General features: G+C 41.6%; 1 protein-coding gene across 2 annotated transcripts in view; it reads right to left on the reverse strand.

Annotated features, from left to right (window-relative positions):
* Positions 1-22,328, reverse strand: part of RBPMS (RNA binding protein, mRNA processing factor) — a 181,907-nt gene that overhangs the window by 63,133 nt on the left and 96,446 nt on the right. For both annotated transcript variants that reach the window (XR_012914675.1, XM_012784141.3), the window contains exon 5: positions 5,610-5,760. Coding sequence is in view for 1 of the 2 variants with exons in the window: in XM_012784141.3 (XP_012639595.1) it covers positions 5,610-5,760 (151 nt within the window). In the remaining variant the exon portion in view is untranslated. The remainder of the gene's footprint in view (positions 1-5,609; positions 5,761-22,328) is intronic.

The raw sequence follows: 22,328 nt of genomic DNA on the forward strand, positions 1-22,328 counted from the left end.
GTTGGAATATAGGAATGTGCATTACTGCAAAGTTCAGAAGGCTTTTGCTATTTACTTAACAACAACTGAATTTAAAAGCAGGGGACCTGTCTAATCTGAGTAAAGGCTCTATTAAGAGTTGGCTGCCTCTGCCTTCAAGGGAACTATTATAATAAGGTATACTGCAAATAGTTTAAACTCACCAAGAACATTTATTGAATTAAATTCCGTATGTATTATAGTATAACAAATTCACCAAATCAGGTGCCTTAAATATGCACATTGTATCATATTCCAATCACACCTCAATAACACTGTAAATTTTTAAAACACCCTGAAGCACACCTCTCTCCACACTTGATGGGATTAGGGCAATTATGAACAAAAGAAAAGCATAAAAAAAATCTGTGGCATCTAAAAAAAAAAATCCCATATATATTTCCAGGTGTTAGATGCTAAGTATACTAATACTGAAAAACCATAAGCCTCATAGTTGTGAGGGACAAGAGGCACATAAACCATATACATTTTTATATACACGTATTAATAAATTCGCTGGGTACTATGTGTGGCCATTGTCTAAATTTTATACATATCAATGAATCTAATCCTTGTAACATGATGGATAGGTACAATTATTACTGTCACTTTTAGCTGAGAAAGCTACGACACAGAGACCTTAAATACCAAAACCAAAGTTTAAAAACTAGCAAATGACATGTCAAAATTTATGGCCAGGCGCGGTGGCTCATGCCTGTAATCCTAGCACTATGGGAGGCTGAGGCAGGTAGATTGCTCGAGGTCAGGAGTTCAAAACCAGCCTGAGCGAGACCCCCATCTCTACTAAAAACAGAAAGAAATTAATCGACTAACTAATAATATATATAGAAAAAATTAGCCAGGCACGGTGGCACATGCCTATAGTCCCAGCTACTCGGGAGACTGAGGCAGGAGGATCGCTTGAGGCCAGGAGTTTGAGGTTGCTGTGAGCGAGGCTGACGCCATGGCACTCACTTTAGCCTGGGCAACAAAGTGAGACTCTGTCTCAAAAAAAAAAAAAAAAAAATTTAAATTTATGCACTTGATATAATTTGCTAGGGCTGCCATTCACAAAATACTACAGACTGGGTGGCTTACACAACAAAATTTATTTTCTCACGGTCCTAGAGGCTGGAAGTTCAAGATCAAGGTGTCACAGCAGGTTTGGTTTCTCTGAGGCCTCTCTCCTTGGCTTGCAGATGTCTGCCTCATCCTATACCCTCATGTGGCCTTTCCCGCGCCAACGTGTACCTAGTGTCTCTCTTTCTTTTTATAAGGACACCAGTGATGTTGGATTAGGGCCCTACCCTAAAAGCCCCATTTGAACTTAACCTTCTCTTTAAAAACCTCATCTCCAGGCCAGGCCCGGTGGCTCACGCCTGTAATCCTAGCTCTCTGGGAGGCCGAGGCGGGCGGATTGCTCGAGGTCAGGAGTTCAAAACCAGCCTGAGCAAGAGCGAGACCCCGTCTCTACTATAAATAGAAAGAAATTCATTGGCCAACTAATATATACAAAAAAAATTAGCCAGGCATGGTGGCGAATGCCTGTAGTCCCAGCTACTTGGGAGGCTGAGGCAGGATTGCTTGAGCCAGGAGTTTGAGGTTGCTGTGAGCTAGGCTGACGCCACGGCACTCACTCTAGCCTGGGCAACAAAGCGAGACTCTTTCTCAAAAAAACAAACAAACAAAACAAAACCTCATCTCCAAATATCGTTGCCTTTTGAGTTACCAGGGATTGGGACTTCAACACGTGCATTTATGGTGGACACAATTCAGCCCATGACACTTGGTGTAACTAACCGCAAGAAAGTTACTAGACCTTTCTAGGCCTCAGTTTCTCCAACTGTAAAACAGTGCTATGGAGGAGCCAAGGAGAGAATTCATGCAAAATACACAGCACAGCGTATGCAACAGAGCACTTTGTAAGATGCAAAAAACAAAAATCAGAGACAGTGACTTGCCTTTTTTCCTTCTCTAAAGCAGAGAGCTCACACTACAGAACACACCTGCCTGTAAAACCGATTGTATAATCCGGGACAATTTTACATAATTTAGAATTTTTCACACACACAGTTCTTTTCAGATTTTATTAAACACAAGGAAGTAAGAGGAGCAGCTCATATTTATGATCTGATTAATGAAAACTGAGTTGGGAAGACAATAGTACATTCTTGGGACTGTATGTGCATTTAATTCATCCTGTCTCCTAAACTGCATAGACAACTGGCTATACTCACACACATACTCGTCTCAGAAGATTAATACTCGCTTTAACTATTAGAAAAGAAAGATAACCCAATGTTTTAAAAATAAAAATCGGGATTGTACTTAACACATGCCTAGTGGTCTACATATATTAAACCTATTTAATCCACAACACAATCCTGTAATATTATTTTATTTAGCTCTTATAACAATCATGTAAAGAAAGTATTATTGCTATATTATAACCAAGGGAACAAGAGCATAGAAAAGTTAGATGTTTTTTTCTTAATGGTCACTAAGCTTGTCCATAATAGGCAGAACAAGAACTCTCGCTGACACCTTCAGTCTGAAGCCAAGGCCACCAAAGGCCACCACCTACCCTGGCAAGCTGCAACACCTGGTTTTTTTCTCATTCTTTACACCTGGCACAAACAGAGTGGGTGCTCAGCAAACACGGCAGTCTGATCTGGAGGCAATCTAGACTGAGTTGAAAAATCTCTTTTATGCCCTTTATGTGGGGCCAAGTTTTTCCACCAACTTTGACCACCACCAAGTCCTTGGGCTGACAGCTCTTGGAAGGGCGACAATCACACAGGGTGCTCGTTTAAGTTCACCAAGTTCAGGTATTTATGGAGAATTGAGGGTTCAAGTAAATGTTTGCTGTGTAATCAAATCATAGAACATTCTTCCTTTAGTGATAGCAGTGAGAACTTTTCTGCCATGACCACATAAAAACATTAACAAGAAGCAGCATTGATTAAAATCTCTCTGTCTGTGTCTCATGGTCTACAACAGAGAAGTCTTTAGGGCCTTATCAATCCTCCAAATTCTATGATTCCATCGTAGTCCACGCCTTCCAAGTGGTTAAAATGACCACTTTGAGTACCAACTATGGGTACCACGCAGCAACTGGATTTGCCAGTGTAGACCCACCACAGTATTCTCAGTCTGCAGTGTGCTTCCAGGAAAGCACTGATTCTGTGTATGTGACAGGCACGTTCCCAGAGGGAATAATACTGCATGATACGGGTGATCTGAATCACAGTGGTCCTGCTTTCATCAGGGTGGGCCCCTGTATCGTAAAAAAGGAGCTATATTAAGAGAAATCACGCTAACTATTATTTTCAAGAATATACTGCTACCTGCTTGGATTTTTTTTAAAAAATTATTTATTTTTTTAAGAGACAGGATCTCACTCTGTCACCCAGACTGAAGTACAGTATCGTGATCATAGCCTACTATAATAACCTGGAACTCCTGGGCTCAAGCAATCCTCCTGCCTCAACCGTTAAAGTAGCTAGGACTACAAGGCACATAACAACATGCCGGCTAATTTTATCTTTAGTGTAGAAATGGGGTTTCAATATGTTGCCCAGGCTGGTCTTGAACTCCTGGCTTTAAGCAATCCTTCCAATTTAATCTCCCAAAATGCTAGGATGCCAGGCATGAGCCACCACCATGCTCCACCAATTTTTTTTTTTTTTTTTTTTAGCTTCAAGTTTGTTTTGCTATAAGCACCCAGGCAAGTTTTGACTCTGTCATGGAAACTATCTGGCCATTTCTGAGCTGTTCTGTATGCAAGCAAGGGAGATGAGCAGAGCTCTAAGCTCTACTTCTAGCCGTCCTATAACTTCAGGGACTTGTGAATGCCAAGTTTGTTCACCTCTGTTGCTTGTGTCCATCATGTCGTCAACTGCCTGTCACCTCCCTGGCTACTTACTTCACAGAGCTGTTGTAAAAGGCTCAGAAAAAGTTCTGTGGTCCTAAAAAGCAAAGCATTTGGCAAAAGAACTTACAGGATCAAGCGTCACTAGCATTATACTTCCTGCCTGAATTAATCATTTCAAAGGACTCTGAGGTCTGAGGTTGACAAATTCACTAAAAACGCAGACTCATTCTAGGTTATCTTTTGAAAATCAGGCATCCTAAAAGTACTGTCTTCTGATGTCCTGACAGAGAGAAGAAATTTCAGAAAGAAATAAAGAGGCATACAAATGCTTCTATAATCCTAAAAAGAGCCAGATTCAAGTACCAATTTTTCCACTCACAGTAACAAATATTTGTTAAATAGATACAGAGCACTAAGCTAGATGCTATAGGGACAAACAACCGTGTAAGGCATGTCCCTATATTCTCCTGTACTACAACCACACGACAAAGGCACAACTTTTGTTTAGATTTCCTTCGCAGATAAACAAAGGATTCAAGTTTCCCTAGAAAAATGGAACATAGAAGAACAAAATAATTTCTTTCTGGCTTCATAGAAAAATTTAATTTAGAACATGCTGGGGGAGAAACTCTTATCTATTAGTTTCCACTGACAAGGCCTTTCTCAAGAGTGACTGAGCTACACAATGACTGACTTCCATGACAACCTGATTAAATCTGACATGCACATGACATGGGAGGGGACAAGGAACCCACGTGTCCTTCAGTCTCAAAAAGAACAGTTGAAATGTACTGTCAGGGAAAGCAGGAAGAAGATCACAATCATGTGGCTTGCAAAGAAGATCAAAAACGATAGGACAGAATTATTCCAAATAACTGCAAGTCACTAGGACTTCCGTAAGTGCCCTGCCATATAAAATCACGTGTGGCTCCCTAATGACAGGAAAAGTTAAGGCCTGTCTCATGCCTCACTTCTGCCACTGACTGAGCTTGAGAAGGGAAATCAAGACAACCTTTTAAAGTTAATCAATGAAAGGCAGAAATTGTAGCCTGGACAGTTAACAGAATCAGCTCATTCACGTTGGGTAAAAGATTTGTTGAGCAATTAGTCAGTGTCTTTACCCAATTAATTTAAAGCAGGAAGCCCCCAAATTCCTTTAAAGTATTACTGGTATTAGCTGTTTAGACCGATTGTCTCAATATATACGTTTTTTTTTTTTTGTATGTGTTTACCTTTTCCCTTAGAGTTATAGCCAAACTCTTCTCAAAAATAGAACCAAGTTCCTAAAGTCTACTTCTTTCTCTTTTAATACACTATTTTTTCGAAAGCCATACAACTAGTGTCGTGCAACAAATGGAGTAGAGTGAGTGCTAATAACTAGTACTTTTTTGTTCAAGAACAGGGGCATAAAGAAAGGTTTACACCCCAAGGTATAGAGAGGCACACGATGGTCAGTATCACATTAAGGAAATCTACAGCACATCAAATAAAACTCTGAAGTTAGGGTTCTGCTCAAGCTGAACCATCTTTTGAGACAGCCAATTACCAACAAGACTGCTGTATTCAGAGTTCAGACAGCAAGAATACGCAACTTCTTCCCAGAAATGGAAAATAAGAGTCAACCAAGCTCTGTGTCCCACGGTATGATCTCATATGCAACACATGAACACAATTCCTGTTATTTATTTTTTTCAAAATGAAAAGTAGATCAACTTACATGGCTCTCTGGCAATGAACTGAGGTACAGTGTTGGGCAGAGGAGTACTGGGGTTTGGAGTCCCTACTAGTTTGTTCTTGGCCATCTTCGTGTTTGCCTTAGCAAACTCTAGTCGTAGTGTTTGCGGAATTTCAGGATCGAAGCGGATGCCCTTTGGAAACAAAGAACAAATGGAAGATGTTTTCATTTCCTTAGAGTCAAACCGGAATGGTGACAAAATAAACACACCAGTAAACCCTGGCCTAGCAGAAAGAAAGGTCACCAAGAGCTCTGGTTCTCACTACTTAACATGGAATATACAAAAACCCACAACACCACGTGTTCAGCAAGTCAGGGGGGATTTAGTTTACTTAATTTAAAAATTCAGTTACACGAATTTTCAATGATCCTTTTTGTTCTTGCACAAAAACTTTCTAGTCCAAGTTTTAAAATTCGAACCAGCACATGCCTAGCACAGGTAAAAACTGTGAGATTAATGATTATCAGTGAGAATGAAAGAATATAAAGACCTGTGCAATACTGGAATCTGACACCTAAAATCTTAAGAAGCTGGACTCTGATTTAGAAGAACATAATTCTTCGATGCTTTTATTTATTTTTTTCATCTGTTTCCAGAACGAAGGACGTCAATGCTTTTAGTTTCATTATCTATAAATGGAGAAAAAGATTCGCATCTCTAACTGCAGAGCTTTATAAAGGTAATATCAGTAACTCCATGTTAATTGAAAGGCAAGAATTAAACCATGGTAAAATTTTAATATAATCAATATCATTTGATTCCAGTTAAGTTATAAACTTATATAAAATCTAAATATCTTTATGTAGTAAAGTCCTGATTTTGATTAGAGTTGGTCTACTGGCCACATGGAAAGGCAAAGGATTATATCAGCCAAAGAGATGGTAATTTCAATCACCTTTGACCCTATTTGTAGTTACAGTTTACTTAAAACAAACCATGTTCAATAAAATAAATCGCAAACACTGTGAAAGACAAGATTTAGGGCAAGACAAGTCTATCTTGGAACCTTCCCTTTGGCCGGGTGTGGTGGCTCACCCTGTAATCCTAGCTCTCTGGGAGGCTGAGGTGTGAGGATCGCTCAATGTCAGGAGTTCGAAACCAGTCTGAGCAAGAGTGAGACCCCATCTCTATTAAAGTTAGAAAGAAATTAATTGGCCAGCTAAAAATATATGGAAAAAATTAGCCGGGGATGGTGGTGCATGCCTGTAGTCCCAGCTACTTGGGAGGCTGAGGCAGGAGGATTGCTTGAGGCCAGGAGTTTGAGGTTGCTGTGAGCTAGGCTGACGCCACGGCATTCTAGCCTGGGCAACAGAGTGAGACAAGAAAGACAGACAGACAGACAGACAGACAAACAGACAGACAGAAAGAAAGACAGAAAGAAAAGAAAGAAAACCTTTGTTACCAAGCATAATGAAGAACCTTCCAATAATTACGATCAATGCTATGAATTACAGACCCCAACAACAGTGTCAAAAAACATCCGAAGCCCGGCTGGAGGATCGCTTGAGCCCAGGAATTCAAGACCAGCCTGGGCAGCATGGCAAGAACTGCCTCTCCAAAAAAAAGAAAGCCATCTCAGAACAGTGCATGAATGTGTGTCAACAACAGACTCGGGTCCCATGTCTGTCTTTACGGTGTGTCCGGAACGTACATGTTACACACACAGAACTCAGTGCCTCAGTGCCCTCCTCTCTTCTTAATTAGCTTCAAGAAAGATAAGGACAATTTCCAACAAAGGAAGGAAGGATAAATGACTCTGAACATCACAGGCTCAGCTTCAAGGATGCAAGGGAGAGCCTACGGCTGAATGGTGATGACACTAAGAGGAAACAAGGGGACTGGAAGAGAGGTCCTCAGGGAGGGACCACAGAACTCACAGAGCCCTGACCCACAGAGGTCCTGGAGGGGGTGGAATTTCTCTGTGAACCAGATTCATTCATGCTCTGCGAAGAAAAACCAATAGAGAGTAACAAACAACGCAGGGGAAAGATACCCCGTGTAGACCTAACCAATGCAAGAAAGTGGCAAGGGGCGTCAGTTTTAAAAAACAGAAAAAGAAATCTTTAACTGGTCCTTTTTTGTTGTTTGTTTAAATTTGGGAAACCCGCCCGGCAAGGTGGCCCACACCAGTAATCCTAGCTCTCTGGGAGGCGGAGGTGGGAGGATCGCTCAAGGTCAGGAGTTTGAAACCAGCCTGAGCAAGAACAAGACCCCGTCTCTACTAAAAATAGAAAGAAATTAATTGGCCAACTAAAAATATATAGAAAAAATTAGCCGGGCATGGTGGCGCATGCCTGTAGTCCCAGCTACTCAGGAGGCTGAGGCAGGAGGATCGCTTGAGCCCAGGAGTTTCAGGTTGCTCTGAGCCAGGCTGATGCAATGGCACTCTAGCCAGGGCAACAGAGTATGACTCTGTCTTGGAAAAAAAAAAAAAAAAAAAAAATATATATATATATATATATATATATATATATGTATACACACACACACACACACACATTAATTAATTAATTTGGGAAACCTCAGTATCATCTTGCCAAAAACATATATCAGGAAAAAATGAGACTGCATTCTGAAACAGTATTTTTTTTTTTTGAGACAGAGTCTCGCTTTGTTGCCCAGGCTAGAGTGAGTGCAGTGGCGTCAGCCTAGCTCACAGCAACCTCAAACTCCTGGGCTCAAGCGATCCTCCTGCCTGATCCTCCTGCCTCAGCCTCCCGAGTAGCTGGGACTACCGCGTGAGCCACCATGCCCGGCTAATTTTTTCTATATATGTTAGTTGGCCAATTAATTTCTTTCTATTTATAGTAGAGACAGGGTCTTGCTCTTGCTCAGGCTGGTTTCAAACTCCTGACCTCGAGCAATCCACCCGCCTTGGCCTCCCAGAGAGCTAGGATTATAGGCCTGAGCCACCGCGCCCGGCCCTGAAGCAGTATTTACTTCTATCAGCTTCCACTTAGGAGCATTTCATCCTGACAAAGCTAATGTCACAACAGAAGAAATATTTCCAAATATGGGCCTGCAGAGCTGCAGTCTTTGCTGGGGTCCAAGTGCAGGCCCTGGCGATCACCAAAAGGTACTTGAAGGTTCACATCAGACACACAGAGCAGCAACCTGCCTGGCACTGAACTGGACCAGCCTTTCCATGAAGAAGCAACTTTCCTAAATCTGAGCTCACAGCAACGTGAGTGCCGTGGCCCAGGCCAGTGAACAGGGTATCCTGGGACCACTGGTAATTCCCTGGAAATTCCATGTTGAGATAGTGAGGCTGCACATCTGCATTCTATGCCTCAGCTCTTGCAATGATGTTCCAGAATCAACCAAGGCTCCACCACCATGTCCTGGCATCTTCCACAGCCTGGGCTGGTGGCTCAGGTCCTAAAACATGCTGAACTGAGTCTCCCCCACTCCCTGCCCCCTTCTTCTTCCCCCTCCTCCCATTTGAGCTAAAATAACATCAACATCATGTTCCAAATCAAAGTTCCAGCATCCTTATTTTAAAAAAAGCAAGCTTAGAAGTTAAAATGACCTAATTTGTTTGGCAGCTTACTCAGAGGCCAGAGGCTTAGAATTCAAGCCACATTCCTCTAACATCTTTAGCAGCAATGCCATATTTGGTAATCAATATCCTGCTGGGCTAAGTTTCTATCCATAGGGATTAGCCAAACCAAAAACACTGAAATGTTAAAGGATGAGGAGGAGGAAGAGGAAGAGAAGTCAAGAGGAATACAGGAAAAAGAGAAAGTAGTAAGATGAGAAAGAGGAAGACTGGAAGGAGACATGAAACAAAATCCCTTGTGCTTTTAATTAAAGCATAATAAGTTTCTTCTCTGCCTACAGTAACTTCACGTTAAATGCTGTCAGCATAAGACAAGTGCTAAGTAGAAGGGGAATCTGTGCCTTTCAAAAATCAACCTTTCCCTCTCTCTTGCTTATAATCCACCAAAACTCTTCCCTCTTAATGACAGAACCTTTCAACCTTTCTCTTCCCAATGCAAACGTTACAAGGACCAGAAGGGAAAATTTTTGCCTATCAGCATACTGATTTGAGGATACACAGTGACTTACAGCCTAATGTGACTGACTACAGGGACAGCCAGCAGCCTCAACCCACCCAGGTTCCATAAGATCAAGAGCAGGCGTCCTCAAACTACGGCCCACCAAGGACATTTGTGTGGCCCCACTGGATGTTTTTGCCACCGCTGCCTGTCCTGCTTAGCAGCCGACTTGTCCAGGGCCCACAGTGCCCATGCGTGGAATGTGCACCGCACTCTCCAATGGTCTGAGGGACGGTGAACTGCCACCCCCCCCCTTTAAAAAGTTTGAGGACCCCTGATCAAGAGGCTCAATTCCCTCCCTAAGGGCAAACTCTGGGAGATAAAAGACACTGTCAACAAATAACGTATTTTTTTTTAGTCCAGTATACTTGACAGTCCAGGGCAGTTTCCTGCAAAGCAGAAGGTGCCTGGTTGGGGGGTGGGGGGCGACACAGGGCAGGCATCACAGAGGAAGGGATGGAACAGGAGTTCACCAGGTGGCAGTCCAGGAAAGGGCTCAGCAAACTGCTGTGGGACAGGATGCAGAGAGGGTGTGGGTATGGGGGGTGGAGGGGGGTGGCTGGACAGGCAGGCTGGGCTGAGATCACAAAGGACCTTTTATGCCACGATGAGTGAGGACTCTCGAGTGTGTGTCCGGCTGAACCATGAAGTTTTCAAGACGGGGGAATAATATGATCATCTGTAACAAATTCCCAGGTAATGTGGCTTGTGCAGGGACCACATCTGAGAATCATGGTGGCCCAGGGTCACCCTACAGGTGGCAAGGAAGAGCCTGGAACAGACCAGACAGGAAACGATCAGAGCAGCTGTGGGAAGAGACGTCAGGGTGACACCCAGGCTGCTCTGACGGTCCTTCTTTGGGAGGGGCACCCAGGGGCCACTGTCGCACAGAATTCTGCATTCTGCATCCTGCCTGTCCTTGCACACAGCTGCCTAGGGAAAGGGACAGAGGCTGCTCAAAGTGACCAAACATGTTTTCCTCTTCTGGGGATTTCACCTTTGAGTGGAGAGACACAGAAAATGGAAGTGGCTGGAGCTGAGTCACCATAACAGCCTCTCGAGAGAGAGGAGGGCTCCTAACTCCTGTCACTGGCGTAAGCCTGAGAGTCTTATTTGGTGCAAAAAACCCAGAGCACTTTAATTTTATCAGCTAGCAGCTAAGCCCAGTGTCCTTACAAATGGTTCTACCATTTAAAAGCTAGTTTAGCCCTTGATGAGTCTTAGGGACAATGGAATCGTCTATTTAGAGAAAAACTGGTAAAGAATGAGGCAGAGCTATACTTTTACACATTGAGAAAGACGTCCATGGATAGGTTAGGAAGAAAAAAAAAAAAGATACTCAACAGTGTTTAGTAGCAGGAACATAGAGGGGAGAGAAGCCTCTATATACCTACGTATTGTATGCATGTCTAGTTATCTGTGTAAGTCCAGAAATGTTTAACTTGGTGGAGGGGGGAGGAGACATCTCTACAATTTTGTGTTGCTTGAAATATTTACAAATATGTATAATTCATAAAATCCAAAAGAGTTAACAAAATAAAGAGGGAGAGAGGCAGAGTAAGAGTTTTGCTAGAGAGGACTGGCAAAGCCAGAGCACAACCAACAGTAGATACCTCTTGGCAAAAAGCTCTCAGCCAGCTGTGTTTTTTGTTTTTTTGAGATAGGGTCGAGCTCTGTCACCCGGGCTGTAGATCAATGATGCCATCACAGCTCACTGCAGCCTCCAGCTCCTGAGCTCAAGGGATCCTCCTGCCTCAGCCTCCCGAGTAGCTGGGATTATACGTATACATCACCATGCCCAGTAAATTGTTTAATATTTTTGTAGAGACAGGGTCTCACTATGCTGCCCAGGCTGATCTCAAACTCCTGGCCTCAAGTCCTCCCACCTAGGCCTCCATTTATAGAAAAATTACAGGCACAGTACAAAGAATCCCTGTATAACCTTTGCCAGATTTCCCAGATGGCGGCATTTTACCACGTTTATCATGCCCCCTCCCCGCCCCGTTCCATCTCCCTGGCTCCCCTAACCCCCAACACAGACCTATATACACAGCTTTTTCCCTGAACTGATTAAGTCGCAAACATGATGCCTCTTCACATTGTACTTCAGTTTGATTTCTTAAAAACAAGAACATCTGTTTTGTCTTCCTGATTGAGGACCTAATCCAGAATCATACATACCATTTAGTCATCATCTTTTTATTTTTATTTATTATTTTGAGACAGAGTCTCACTCTGTTGCCCGGGCTAGAGTGCCGTGGCGTCAGCCTAGCTCACAGCAACCCACATTACTGGGCTCAAGCAATCCTCCTGCCTCAGCTTCCCACGTAGCTGGGACTACAGGCATGTGCCACCATGCCCGGCCAATTTTTTCTATATATATTTAGTTGTCCAATTAATTTCTATTTATAGTAGAGACGGTGTCTCGCTCTTGCTCAGGCTGGTTTCGAACTTCTGACCTTGAGCGATCCTCCCCCCTCTGCCTCCCAGAGTGCTAGGATTACAGGTATGAGCCATGGCTCCTGGCCTGGTCACCATCATTTTAGGTCTCCTTTAATGTGGAAGAGTGCTTCATTCCTTACCTTTTGTGGCCTTGACATTTTCGGGGAGTACAGGATATTTATTTTGGAGAATAGTCCTCAATTGGGGTTTACTTAATTTTTTTCTTGTTTAGATGCAGGTTACACATTTTGGGCAGGAATATCAGAGATATATGAGATTTCTGTTCTGCTCAAGAGGCACAGGATGTCATTCTTGTCCTGTTACTAGTGATACTAACTCTGATCATTTGCCAAATTTCTCTGTTGTAGAGTTACCGTTTGCCCTTTTTTAACTAATAAGTATCTTATAGAAAGATATTCTGAAACTATATAAATATCTCATCTCTCATCAAAACTACCAGTTTTAACATCATTTAGTGATTCTTAGCTGAAGAAATCATTACTAATGTGGTTGCCAAACAATGCCTTGGTAACCTCATCACTGCTTTTATAGATAGCATATTGGTTTTCCACTTCAGTTTGACTTTTCTGCAGAAAATCTTTCCTTTCTGCCCTGTTTATTAATTATTCATTTACATCTGTACTGAATTACAAATTTATATTTTATTCTATGGTTTATAATTTATCACACTATTATTTATTTTGGTGTGGAAATGGTCCCAGAGTACGCTCATACCCATATTTATTTCTCCACATCATTTACATATATTAAAATATATGTAGATTAATTCAAGTCCATACTCATAGCTCCAATTCCAATCTAAGAGCACTGGGCTAATTCTAGCCTTCTCCTTTGCATACTTCTAACTCCTTCCTTGATGGTGAGAATCCTAGCTCTCATTATCCATTACACATTTATGTGGTCAATACAAGAATGCACATTAGTTTGAGACTTGCTAACCACTACCATTATAAAAAGCAAACCTATTAAGTACAATTCTGTATTTAGTTTTTTATCTTTAACCTTAAGGTGTACAGCCAATATGTATATTTAATAAATAATTGGGTTATTTTCCCCATTACCCCCACCTTCAATGTGGTTGTTATTCATTTGAAATACAGTCAGATTCTTCTGTTTCTTTTTTTTCAATTTGGAGTCTTCTCCCTACCCTTTGTAAAGCAAGTATAATTGTTTTACCACTTTATTTTATTTTTTTGAGACAGAATCTCACTCTGTTGTCCAGGCTAGAGTGAATGCCGTGGCATTAGCTTAGCTCACAGCAACCTCAAACTCAGGGGTTCAAGTGATCCTCCTGCCTCAGCCTCCTGAGTAGCTGGGACTACAGGCATGTGTCACCATGCCTGGCTAATTTTTTCTATGTATTTTCAGTTCGCCAATTCATTTCTTTCTATTTTTAGTAGAGATGAGGTCTAGCTCTTGGGCTCAAGGCTGGTTCCCAACTCCTGACCTTAAGGGATCCACCTGCCTCGGCCTCCCAGAGTGCTAGGATTACAGGCGTGAGCAATGGCGCCTGGCCTGTTTTACCACTTTAAAAGTCAAAGTTGATTTACCAACCCACTCATCTTTCTGTTTACCCATTTATGAATAAGTATGGTGAATATTGACTAAAACGCGGAGGGAAGGACCCAGAATTTCAACTCTTCTCTCCACCTGCTGTGACTTTACGAGATACCCAACCTCTTCAAGGAAGCTTCTCAGTAATCAAAAGTTTTTAACATCATTCATTGTATTTCATTTTTAAATGGAGTATGTTGAAATTTTAAAATAAATAGGTTAAAAGATAATTGAAGTTAAACTGATGTAACAAACACTGCTATAAGAGTCATGTATGTTTAAAGCCAGAGCCATGGGAAGGGGACATTCTCAAGGCTGGGTTACACTGAGTGCCTGGCTTTCCCTAGAGAATCGTGGGCACAGAAAGCCTTTGCAAGGTCCCAGTATGGGAAAATTCAAAATTTTAAGAACACTATTCCATTATGGCAAACCATATGAAAGTACAAGCAGCAAACTTCCCTACCACTCAGTGAGTGGTCTCTGCTCACCTCAAGCCACTTACTTCTTTAATAAGAGTTTCCTATCGGAATCTCAAGTTTTGTTTTGTTGTTGTTTTTTTTTTTTTTTTTTTTTTTTGAGACAGAGTCTCCCCCTGTTTCCCAGGCTAGAGTGCCCTGGCGCCAGCCCTAGCTCACAGCAACCTCAAACCTCTGGGCTCAAGCGATCCTCCTGCCTCAGCCTCCCGAGTAGCTGGGACTACAGGCATGCACCACCATGCCCGGCTAATTTTTTGTATATATTTTTAGTTGGGCAAAATTTCTTTCTATTTTTAGTAGAGATAGGGTCTTGCTCTTGCTCAGGCTGATTTCCTGACCTTGAGCGATCCTCTTGTCTCAGCCTCCCAGAGAGCTAGAATTACAGCTGTTAGCCACCATACTCAGCCTTCTCCTTAAGTTTTATACACAGCCTTTCCTGATCTAGTGTCCGGTGGATCTGAGCCACATGTATTGAACTAGATGAAACTGCTTTTTTTTCCCTGTTAAGATAAAAAATAGTAAAGTAGCAGCAATATCCTAAAATTCAACCTAATAAATTTAAAGAGTTTCCCGGTTGATTCTATAATAATAAGCTTTCTACTGCTCCTTCCTCCACATCTAACTCCAAATGAAAACCTACTTCAGCCAAAAAGAATGTGGAGGGTCCAGAAATCCCAGCCTAGTGAGGTGTGGATGCTTAAGAGGAGAAACAAATGCCCCTTGCTTAAGTTATAGGCTTTTGATAACTCATTCTAACACAGAATGAAAATAACGTGTCACCAGAACTATATGCAGTACAGTAAGATCCGAATAGATGACAACCCATTTTTCTTTTGTGATCATCTGTTCAGTTCTCCCCTGGCTTCACGTATCTTTTAACCTTTTCGAGGTTATAAAGAGGTCAACGAAACTCTCAAGCCAAGGTCAAACAAGCCACTAATCCCGCTCTGACTTCGTAATCTAATTAATCTCAGTACTTGGATCGTCCTTATCTTGTAAAATCCAGATCCTCTGAGGGCTGGAGCACTGATATGTTGATTCAGGTTTTCCCAGTAAATAAATATGCAGGGCTGCTGCATAAACTGTTGTTAGATCCTTTAAGGTTTGGAGCTTCATCAGGTTATAGATGATCTACCTGGTAACCATTGCTGGCCTTTCTTATTATTAACTGAGGCCGAATTATGATCATTTTTTATGTCTTTCTTGCAAGGCCTAAGACATCAGATCTTACAGTGGGACTGGGGGCTGGGGCAGTAAAATGATTTCCTTACAAATTATCAAGAATTACCAAGCACTAAACAAAAGAGTTGAACCAACACTGCTGATTACTGTAAACAGTACATGAAATAATATCCAAGGGGGAGGAACTAACTCAATTCTCAGCAGTAACTGAAGAGAATGTCATGCATACATACTCTGCTGCTTTTATACTCAAATTCACTGAGATCATGACTTGGTTGGGGGCTTTAGTAAGTAACTATTTGGATCTCTCAGCATCTTGCCTTCTTCCAGAATAAACTTAGCGCTCCAAAAGCAGTTCCCTCCCCTACAGTAGCCCAGAACAAGGAAATAAATCGGTTGATAGAATGATTCCTATTGCCTATTCCTGCACATGTTGTACCCAAAAGATTTCCAGTTATAACAGCATGTGGGAAAGACATGGGCAAGATATTCAGAGGTCGGAGGTGGCTTCATTATTCTATCATACTCAAAAGATTACTTTTTAGGCAGGAGGATCCCTCAAGGCCAAGAGTTCGAGACCAGCCTGAGCAAGAGGGAGACCTCATCTCTACTAAAAATAGAAGGAAATTAAATGGCCAATACAAAAATATATAGAAAAAATTAGCCAGGCATGGTGACACATGCCTATAGTCCCAGCTACTCGGGAGGCTGAGGCAGGAGGATTGCTTGAGCCCAGGAGTTTGAGGTTGCTGTGAGCTATGCTGACACCATGGCACTCTAGCCCAGGCAACAGAGTGAGACCTTGTCTTAAAAAAAAAATTGCTTTTTGAATACCACAAAAATGCATCTGAGTCCTTTCTTGCTAAGTGGCCAAACATTAAAGTCTATGTTATTTATAACTTAAATTTCTATTTAACCTATTTAATATTGATTTAACTGGAAATTCAATGCTCTTTTTTAAAAAGCTGCTGGAATATCATATGCTATTATAGATAGATACACCCCCCCCATTTCTCCTTCTCCTCCCTCCAACTCCCCAAACCAGCCACTAAACTACTTGCAGTCTCCATTTTCTTCATATATAAGCATCTCTAAACTATTGCACTAAACTACTTGCAGTTTCTATTTGCTATATATTCTGGATATTTCATATAAATGGAATCATAACATGTGGTCTTTTGTGACTGGCTTCTTTACCTAGAATGTTTCCACAGTTCATCTGTGTTGTAAAATGCAGAACTTCATTGTTTTTATTGCTGAATCATATTCCATTGGATGGATCTAGCACATTTCGTTTATCCTTTCACAAGCTGATGGGCATTGGATTGTTTCAGATTTTGCCTGCTATGAAACTTGTGTGCAAGTTTTTATGTGAACATGTTTTCGATTCTCTAGTAGTGCAACTGCAGTGACCTCTCTGTTAACTTCTCTGAAGAACTGCCAAACTTTTCTAAAGCAGCTATACTATTTCAATCCTATACCAATGTAGGCATCCCAGTGTTTTCTATACTTGCCAGACACTAGTTATTGCCTTATCCTTTTTATTCTAGCCACCCTAGTAGGTGTGAAGTGATATCTCATTGTGGTTTTGATTTGCATTTCCCCCTGCTGTTATATTTTAAGATGTTTTATAAAGAGGGCTAAGAATAAAAAGCCTTCTACTATTTTCAAAGAGCATTTTGGTCACATAGAAAGGAAATATCCTAGGGACTACAAATCTTTCAACAGTATAAAAGGAAATAAAGCTGAAACAATTGACTTTTTTTACCTTTTAGGAGTTAAAAACACAAGTCAGAAATATAAACTGTTTTCTCAAAATTATTGATAGACATGTCATTTCTATCGAGAAACTAGGAGGTAAATATATACTTTAGAGATATTCTGACCCCTCATAGGGACAGAAATATATTTACAGTTTTCCTTTGTCAGCTTTCCTTTCTACAGGGATCATAAAACAATCAGATTAGAAACAGATTCTAGGCGGTCTATGCAAAAGTTTCCCTAGGAGTCTGTGAAAACAATTTTTACATTCAGATAAAGCCTTAAATGACTCAATGACAGGCCAAATACAAACCCCATCTGGGTAACCTATTATAGTGGAGTACAGGAGACACATTCAGGGACAACAGTGTGTAGGTAAGTAAAAAATGAATGAGTAGGCCGGGCGCGGTGGCTCAAGCCTGTAATCCTAGCACTCTGGGAGGCTGAGGCGGGCGGATTGCTCGAGGTCAGGAGTTCAAAACCAGCCTGAGCAAGAGCAAGACCCCGTCTCTACTATAAATATAAAGAAATTAATTGGCCAACTAATACATATAAAAAATTAGCCGGGCATGGTGGCACATGCCTGTAGTCCTAGCTACTCGGGAGGCTGAGGCAGGAGGATTGCCGGAGCCCAGGAGTTTGAGGTTGCTGTGAGCTAGGCTGACACCACGGCACTCACTCTAGCCTGGGCAACAAAGCGAGACTCTGTCTCAAAAAAAAAAAAAAAAAAAAAAAAAAAAAAAAAAAAAAGAATGAGTAGAAAATTTCTACCACTCATTAACATATCATGTATCATATGAGAAAATGCCCAAACATTTTGGAAAAAAAAAAAAACACAACTATCTGCGACTAAAAAAAATCTCAAGAGTGGGCAGCCAGTAGAGAACTGGGTCAGGGTCTCTAGTACTAAGCCCCAGAATGTTAGCTACATAAAGCATGAAATTCACAGAATTTTGGTGGTGAATTTTTGTATTGAACTGATCTAATCGTTCCTTTTCTTTTTTTTTTTTTTTTTGAGACAGAGTCTCACTCTGCCAGGGCTTGCCAGGGCTAGAATGCCATGCTCACAGCAACCTCAAACTCCTGGGCTCAAGCAATCCTACTGCCTCAGCCTCCTGAGTAGCTGGGATTACAGGCATGCGCCACCATCCCTGGCTAATTTTTTCTATATATATATTAGTTGGCCAATTAATTTCTATTTATATTATAGACGGCGTCTCGCTCTTGCTCAGGCTGCTTTTGGACTCCTGACCTCCTCGACCTCGCCCACCTCGGCCTCCCAGAGTGCTAGGATTATAGGCATGAGCCACCGTGCCAAGCCTTATTTTATTTTATATTTTAGTTGTCCAGCTAATTTCTTTCTTTCCTTTTTTTTTTTTTTGGCAGAGACAGGGTTTCGCTCTTGCTCAGGCTGGTCTCGAACTCCTGAGCTCAAATGATGTGCCAGCTTTCCAGAGTGCTAGGATTACAGACAGGGAGCCACTGTGCCCGGCCTGATCTAGTAGTTCTTAACCATGTGACTACAATGCCCCTTGCCCCTACTCCTTACAGATATCTGGAAATGTGTGAAGATGTTTTTAGGCTGTTACATGACAGAGGACCATACTGGCATTAGTCAGTACACGTAAGTCCTACAAAGAATAGGACAGTCCATACAAAATAACAACTGTCTCATCCAAAATGCAAATAGCTTCCCCAACACAGATGAAAACATCAAGATCCAGAGAAATCAACTAATTGTCTAAATTCCCAGTTTACTATCGGTAGAATCCATATCAAAATTCAATTCTCTGGTTCTCGATTGGGTGAGCATGTAAGAGCACATTACAGTTACGTGAGGTTCTTTATTTTACAAAGACCACATTGTTTTCAGATAATAATAGAGGTGGTTGTTCAGTTTCCATTGTGCTGAAACTTAGGTAGATGTGGATTCCAACAGAGAATGCACAAGGGAGGGAAAGAATCCATCAGATGTAAACCGTATTTCATACTTTTCCTAAATAAGGGCATTTGCTCGCAGAAACACCGGGACTGTTAATACGACAGCCTGTGCTGCTGGGTCACTGCCCATTGAGACGGTATCAGACCAATTACGCCTTGTTCTTTTTCTTAATCCAGCTAACCTCCCAGTGCTTGCCCTCGCTTTACCTTAGCACAGTGTGATTTAACACATTGACTGCCACGTGAGTTGTATTTAACTCACGCTCCTTTTGGGCTTGGGGCCCTGTGAAGCATATTGTAACTCACATCTCTTCACTTGGGGAGCTGTCAGAACGATTTTTCAAGTTGCATGTAACCCACCCACAGCAAACAATCCAAAAATAACAAATTTTTCATTAAATTAGAAATCAGAAAGGATAGTTTTGCTTTTGAAGTTTTTATTCTATTTTTGGTACTAAAACGCTGTGGCCCCAAGGAAAATATATTTTTTTTCTAAGGTGGCAGTCAACAATACTCATCGTCTTCTTTATTTAAATCAGAGTCATTTGAAAGTACATGTCCCTTTCCATTGGTAAAATAGTTATAATACACTTTAAGAAAAAGACCCTTCTAAGGGCTGTTTTATGAGGCCACACAGAGCCATTCTAACATTAGGCTATGAGTTCAAGTACAATTCCTTGCCCCTTCCTCCACTGCCTAATTTAACAGTCTTCCAGGAAGCATTAGTTTACTGGTTATTTTGTACACCCTTTTTCTTGTTTTTGAAATCTTGAAATGCAAAAAATATTTTATTTTTGAACCAGAAGTTCCGGAAAACACAACAAAATCTTATCCTGCTTTGAAGGTTTCAGTGAGATCTAGTTTAGAATGTTTTCACAGGTTCATCCTTGATTTCAAGACTATGTAATTTCTCTTCAGACAGTATCTGTAACAAGCCAGGTGTGATATCCGAATCATCTTGGCCATGATGGGGAAGCCTGATCTCATTCCTCATTAACCCTCCTAGGCCTTGGAATAAAAGGATTTTAATAGTATTTCCTAGTGACTAGGCCACTTCCTACAATGCAATGAATGTATTGTTGGTTTCACTTTTATTCCTATAGGTGGACTGTGGTATTCCAACTCAGATCCTTCCAACACTAAGCCTAACTCCTATGATAAAACCTACAAACTAATGGAGGGTAATGATGTATCCGCCCTGACAAAATGGGAAAACCTCATTTCTGCTCCCCGAACTTAAAAAGACTAGAAAAGCACCTGAAAGAAGGTGGTCTTGGATGGCCAATCCTCCTTCCACTTATTTACAGACGTAGCAAGAAAACTAGTGCTCGAAAAGTACAACCAGCTGTAGTTAATTATAGTGATAATTAAAAAAAAGAGACATCCTAACTCAAGGTCACAACCATTTTTGAGGAAGCTCCTCAACAAGTAAGGTGTATGGATTTTTAGAGTCAAATACTACTCCACTGTTGACCTTGGACATGGTTGCTTACTCTATGCCTCAGTTTCCTTAGCTATAAAGTGGGAATGGGTAACATCCATATATGCATTGCAGGGCTGATTGTAAAGATTAAACGAGTTCTTATGTTTAGGTTACTGCCCGGCCATATGATAAGCACCAGGCCCTATGGCACAGTGCTTACACCAGCTATCCAGCTTCTCTTCCTCTGGCCTTTTTGGAGAGGTGCTTCTATATCACTTTGTGAAAGAGAAGGATGAGATTCACACTCAGCTCTGAGATTCCCCCAACTGGGAGGAAGCAGCAGGATACCTGAGCTGCTGTCCAAACTCATACTGTGCCGTTTCAGAGAATTTGTCTTTCATACTGTATGTTTTCATACCCCTTCCAGGGAGCTGATGTGTCTTGCTCCTCTCGCCCCATTTCTGCTGGTTCACACAGTCTGAGTAGCTTTTGGGAGCCTTGCTGGTAACTGCAGAAAACTTGCAGGAGAGCAAGGCAGACAAACATCTGGACCTCCATCTGCCTTGACCATCCACCCCAGCTAAATTAATTTCCTTTCCACTAATATACACTCACTTTTTTTGTGTGTTAGCCAGCCACCCCTGTGTACATAACCGTGCCCTAGGAGAATCTGCTTTGTATAGGATGACTATAAAATCATGACAGGGCCTTTGAAGGAGCTATAAACTCAATCTTTAACATGTCAACGGAATCACAGTCAAGCAGAGTTTATGTTCCAAAGGGCCGAGAGGGCGTAATTGTTTGATCTTTTGCTACTATGTTCTCAGACTACCCCGAGAAGGATGATTGAAAGGCCTGGGCCCTCACAATGATAGGAAGGGGTTGTCTCCAAGCCAAACATGGTCAGCTACCCATTAGAGCAGTATTTTACAGTGACACTTTGAAATAGATAATATTACATGGGAAGAAACACAGGCCAGAGTGCAGATGGTACTCTTTTGCTCAGGAATCCTGACGTTCACATTTTTACACTGAAAAGAGGGGTCAACGGCTGTGGTAGAGACAAAGGCATCTCTCAGGAATCCTTAACACAGATAGTAAATGTGGCTGGTGCTGCCACCAGGCCCTTCCTTTCATTATAAGCTTCTTACTACCTCTTCTGGGGACTCATTATGGGACAATGAACACGGCCACAAGCGTCCCCTCCTTCCCCTTTGCATGAATGCGTTTACCCCTGGCTAAGGCACTCAAACAGTACTCAACGTGAAAGCTTAAAAGGAAGTAGTAGCTCCTAGGCAATAGTTTTCAATTTAGTTAAGTTTTCGACTCTTGAGAGATCTTGTGATTGAGGGCAAACCCACAAACAAACTTTTAACGGTCCTCATCTGCTTAACATCGGCCTGAGACATTCCAGTCCAATGCCTGTCACTCTACTGGACACCAGAGAAACCTGAGAAAGTTTATGACCAACTTCACATCCTTGGGACCTCAGCAAAGAAGATCTGTGTCAACCAAGCATGGTTGACCAAAGCTTTCTGGTGTCAGCTCAAAAATTTCAGAGATTATCTCTGGTAGTCTAGGGGTCAGGAAAAAAATTTTTCAGAGATTAGTGATAGCCTAAACAAAGGTAGGGTAGAAACCATACTTTGTCGATGTGACCATGTAAATGATTTCTAGCTTATATGGTTCATCTCTGTAAAGCTCAGATCAGGGGCTTAAATCAGTGAGTTTGACACCAAGGGAAAACAAAACAAGACAAAACAAAACAAAAGAAATCACAACCCCATTCATAGTCCATATTACTAAACTAGGCCAGTCTAGAAAATATACACCATTGGTGAC

This window comes from Microcebus murinus, chromosome 24 (genome assembly GCF_040939455.1).
Source record: "Microcebus murinus isolate Inina chromosome 24, M.murinus_Inina_mat1.0, whole genome shotgun sequence".
NCBI lineage: Eukaryota > Metazoa > Chordata > Mammalia > Primates > Cheirogaleidae > Microcebus > Microcebus murinus.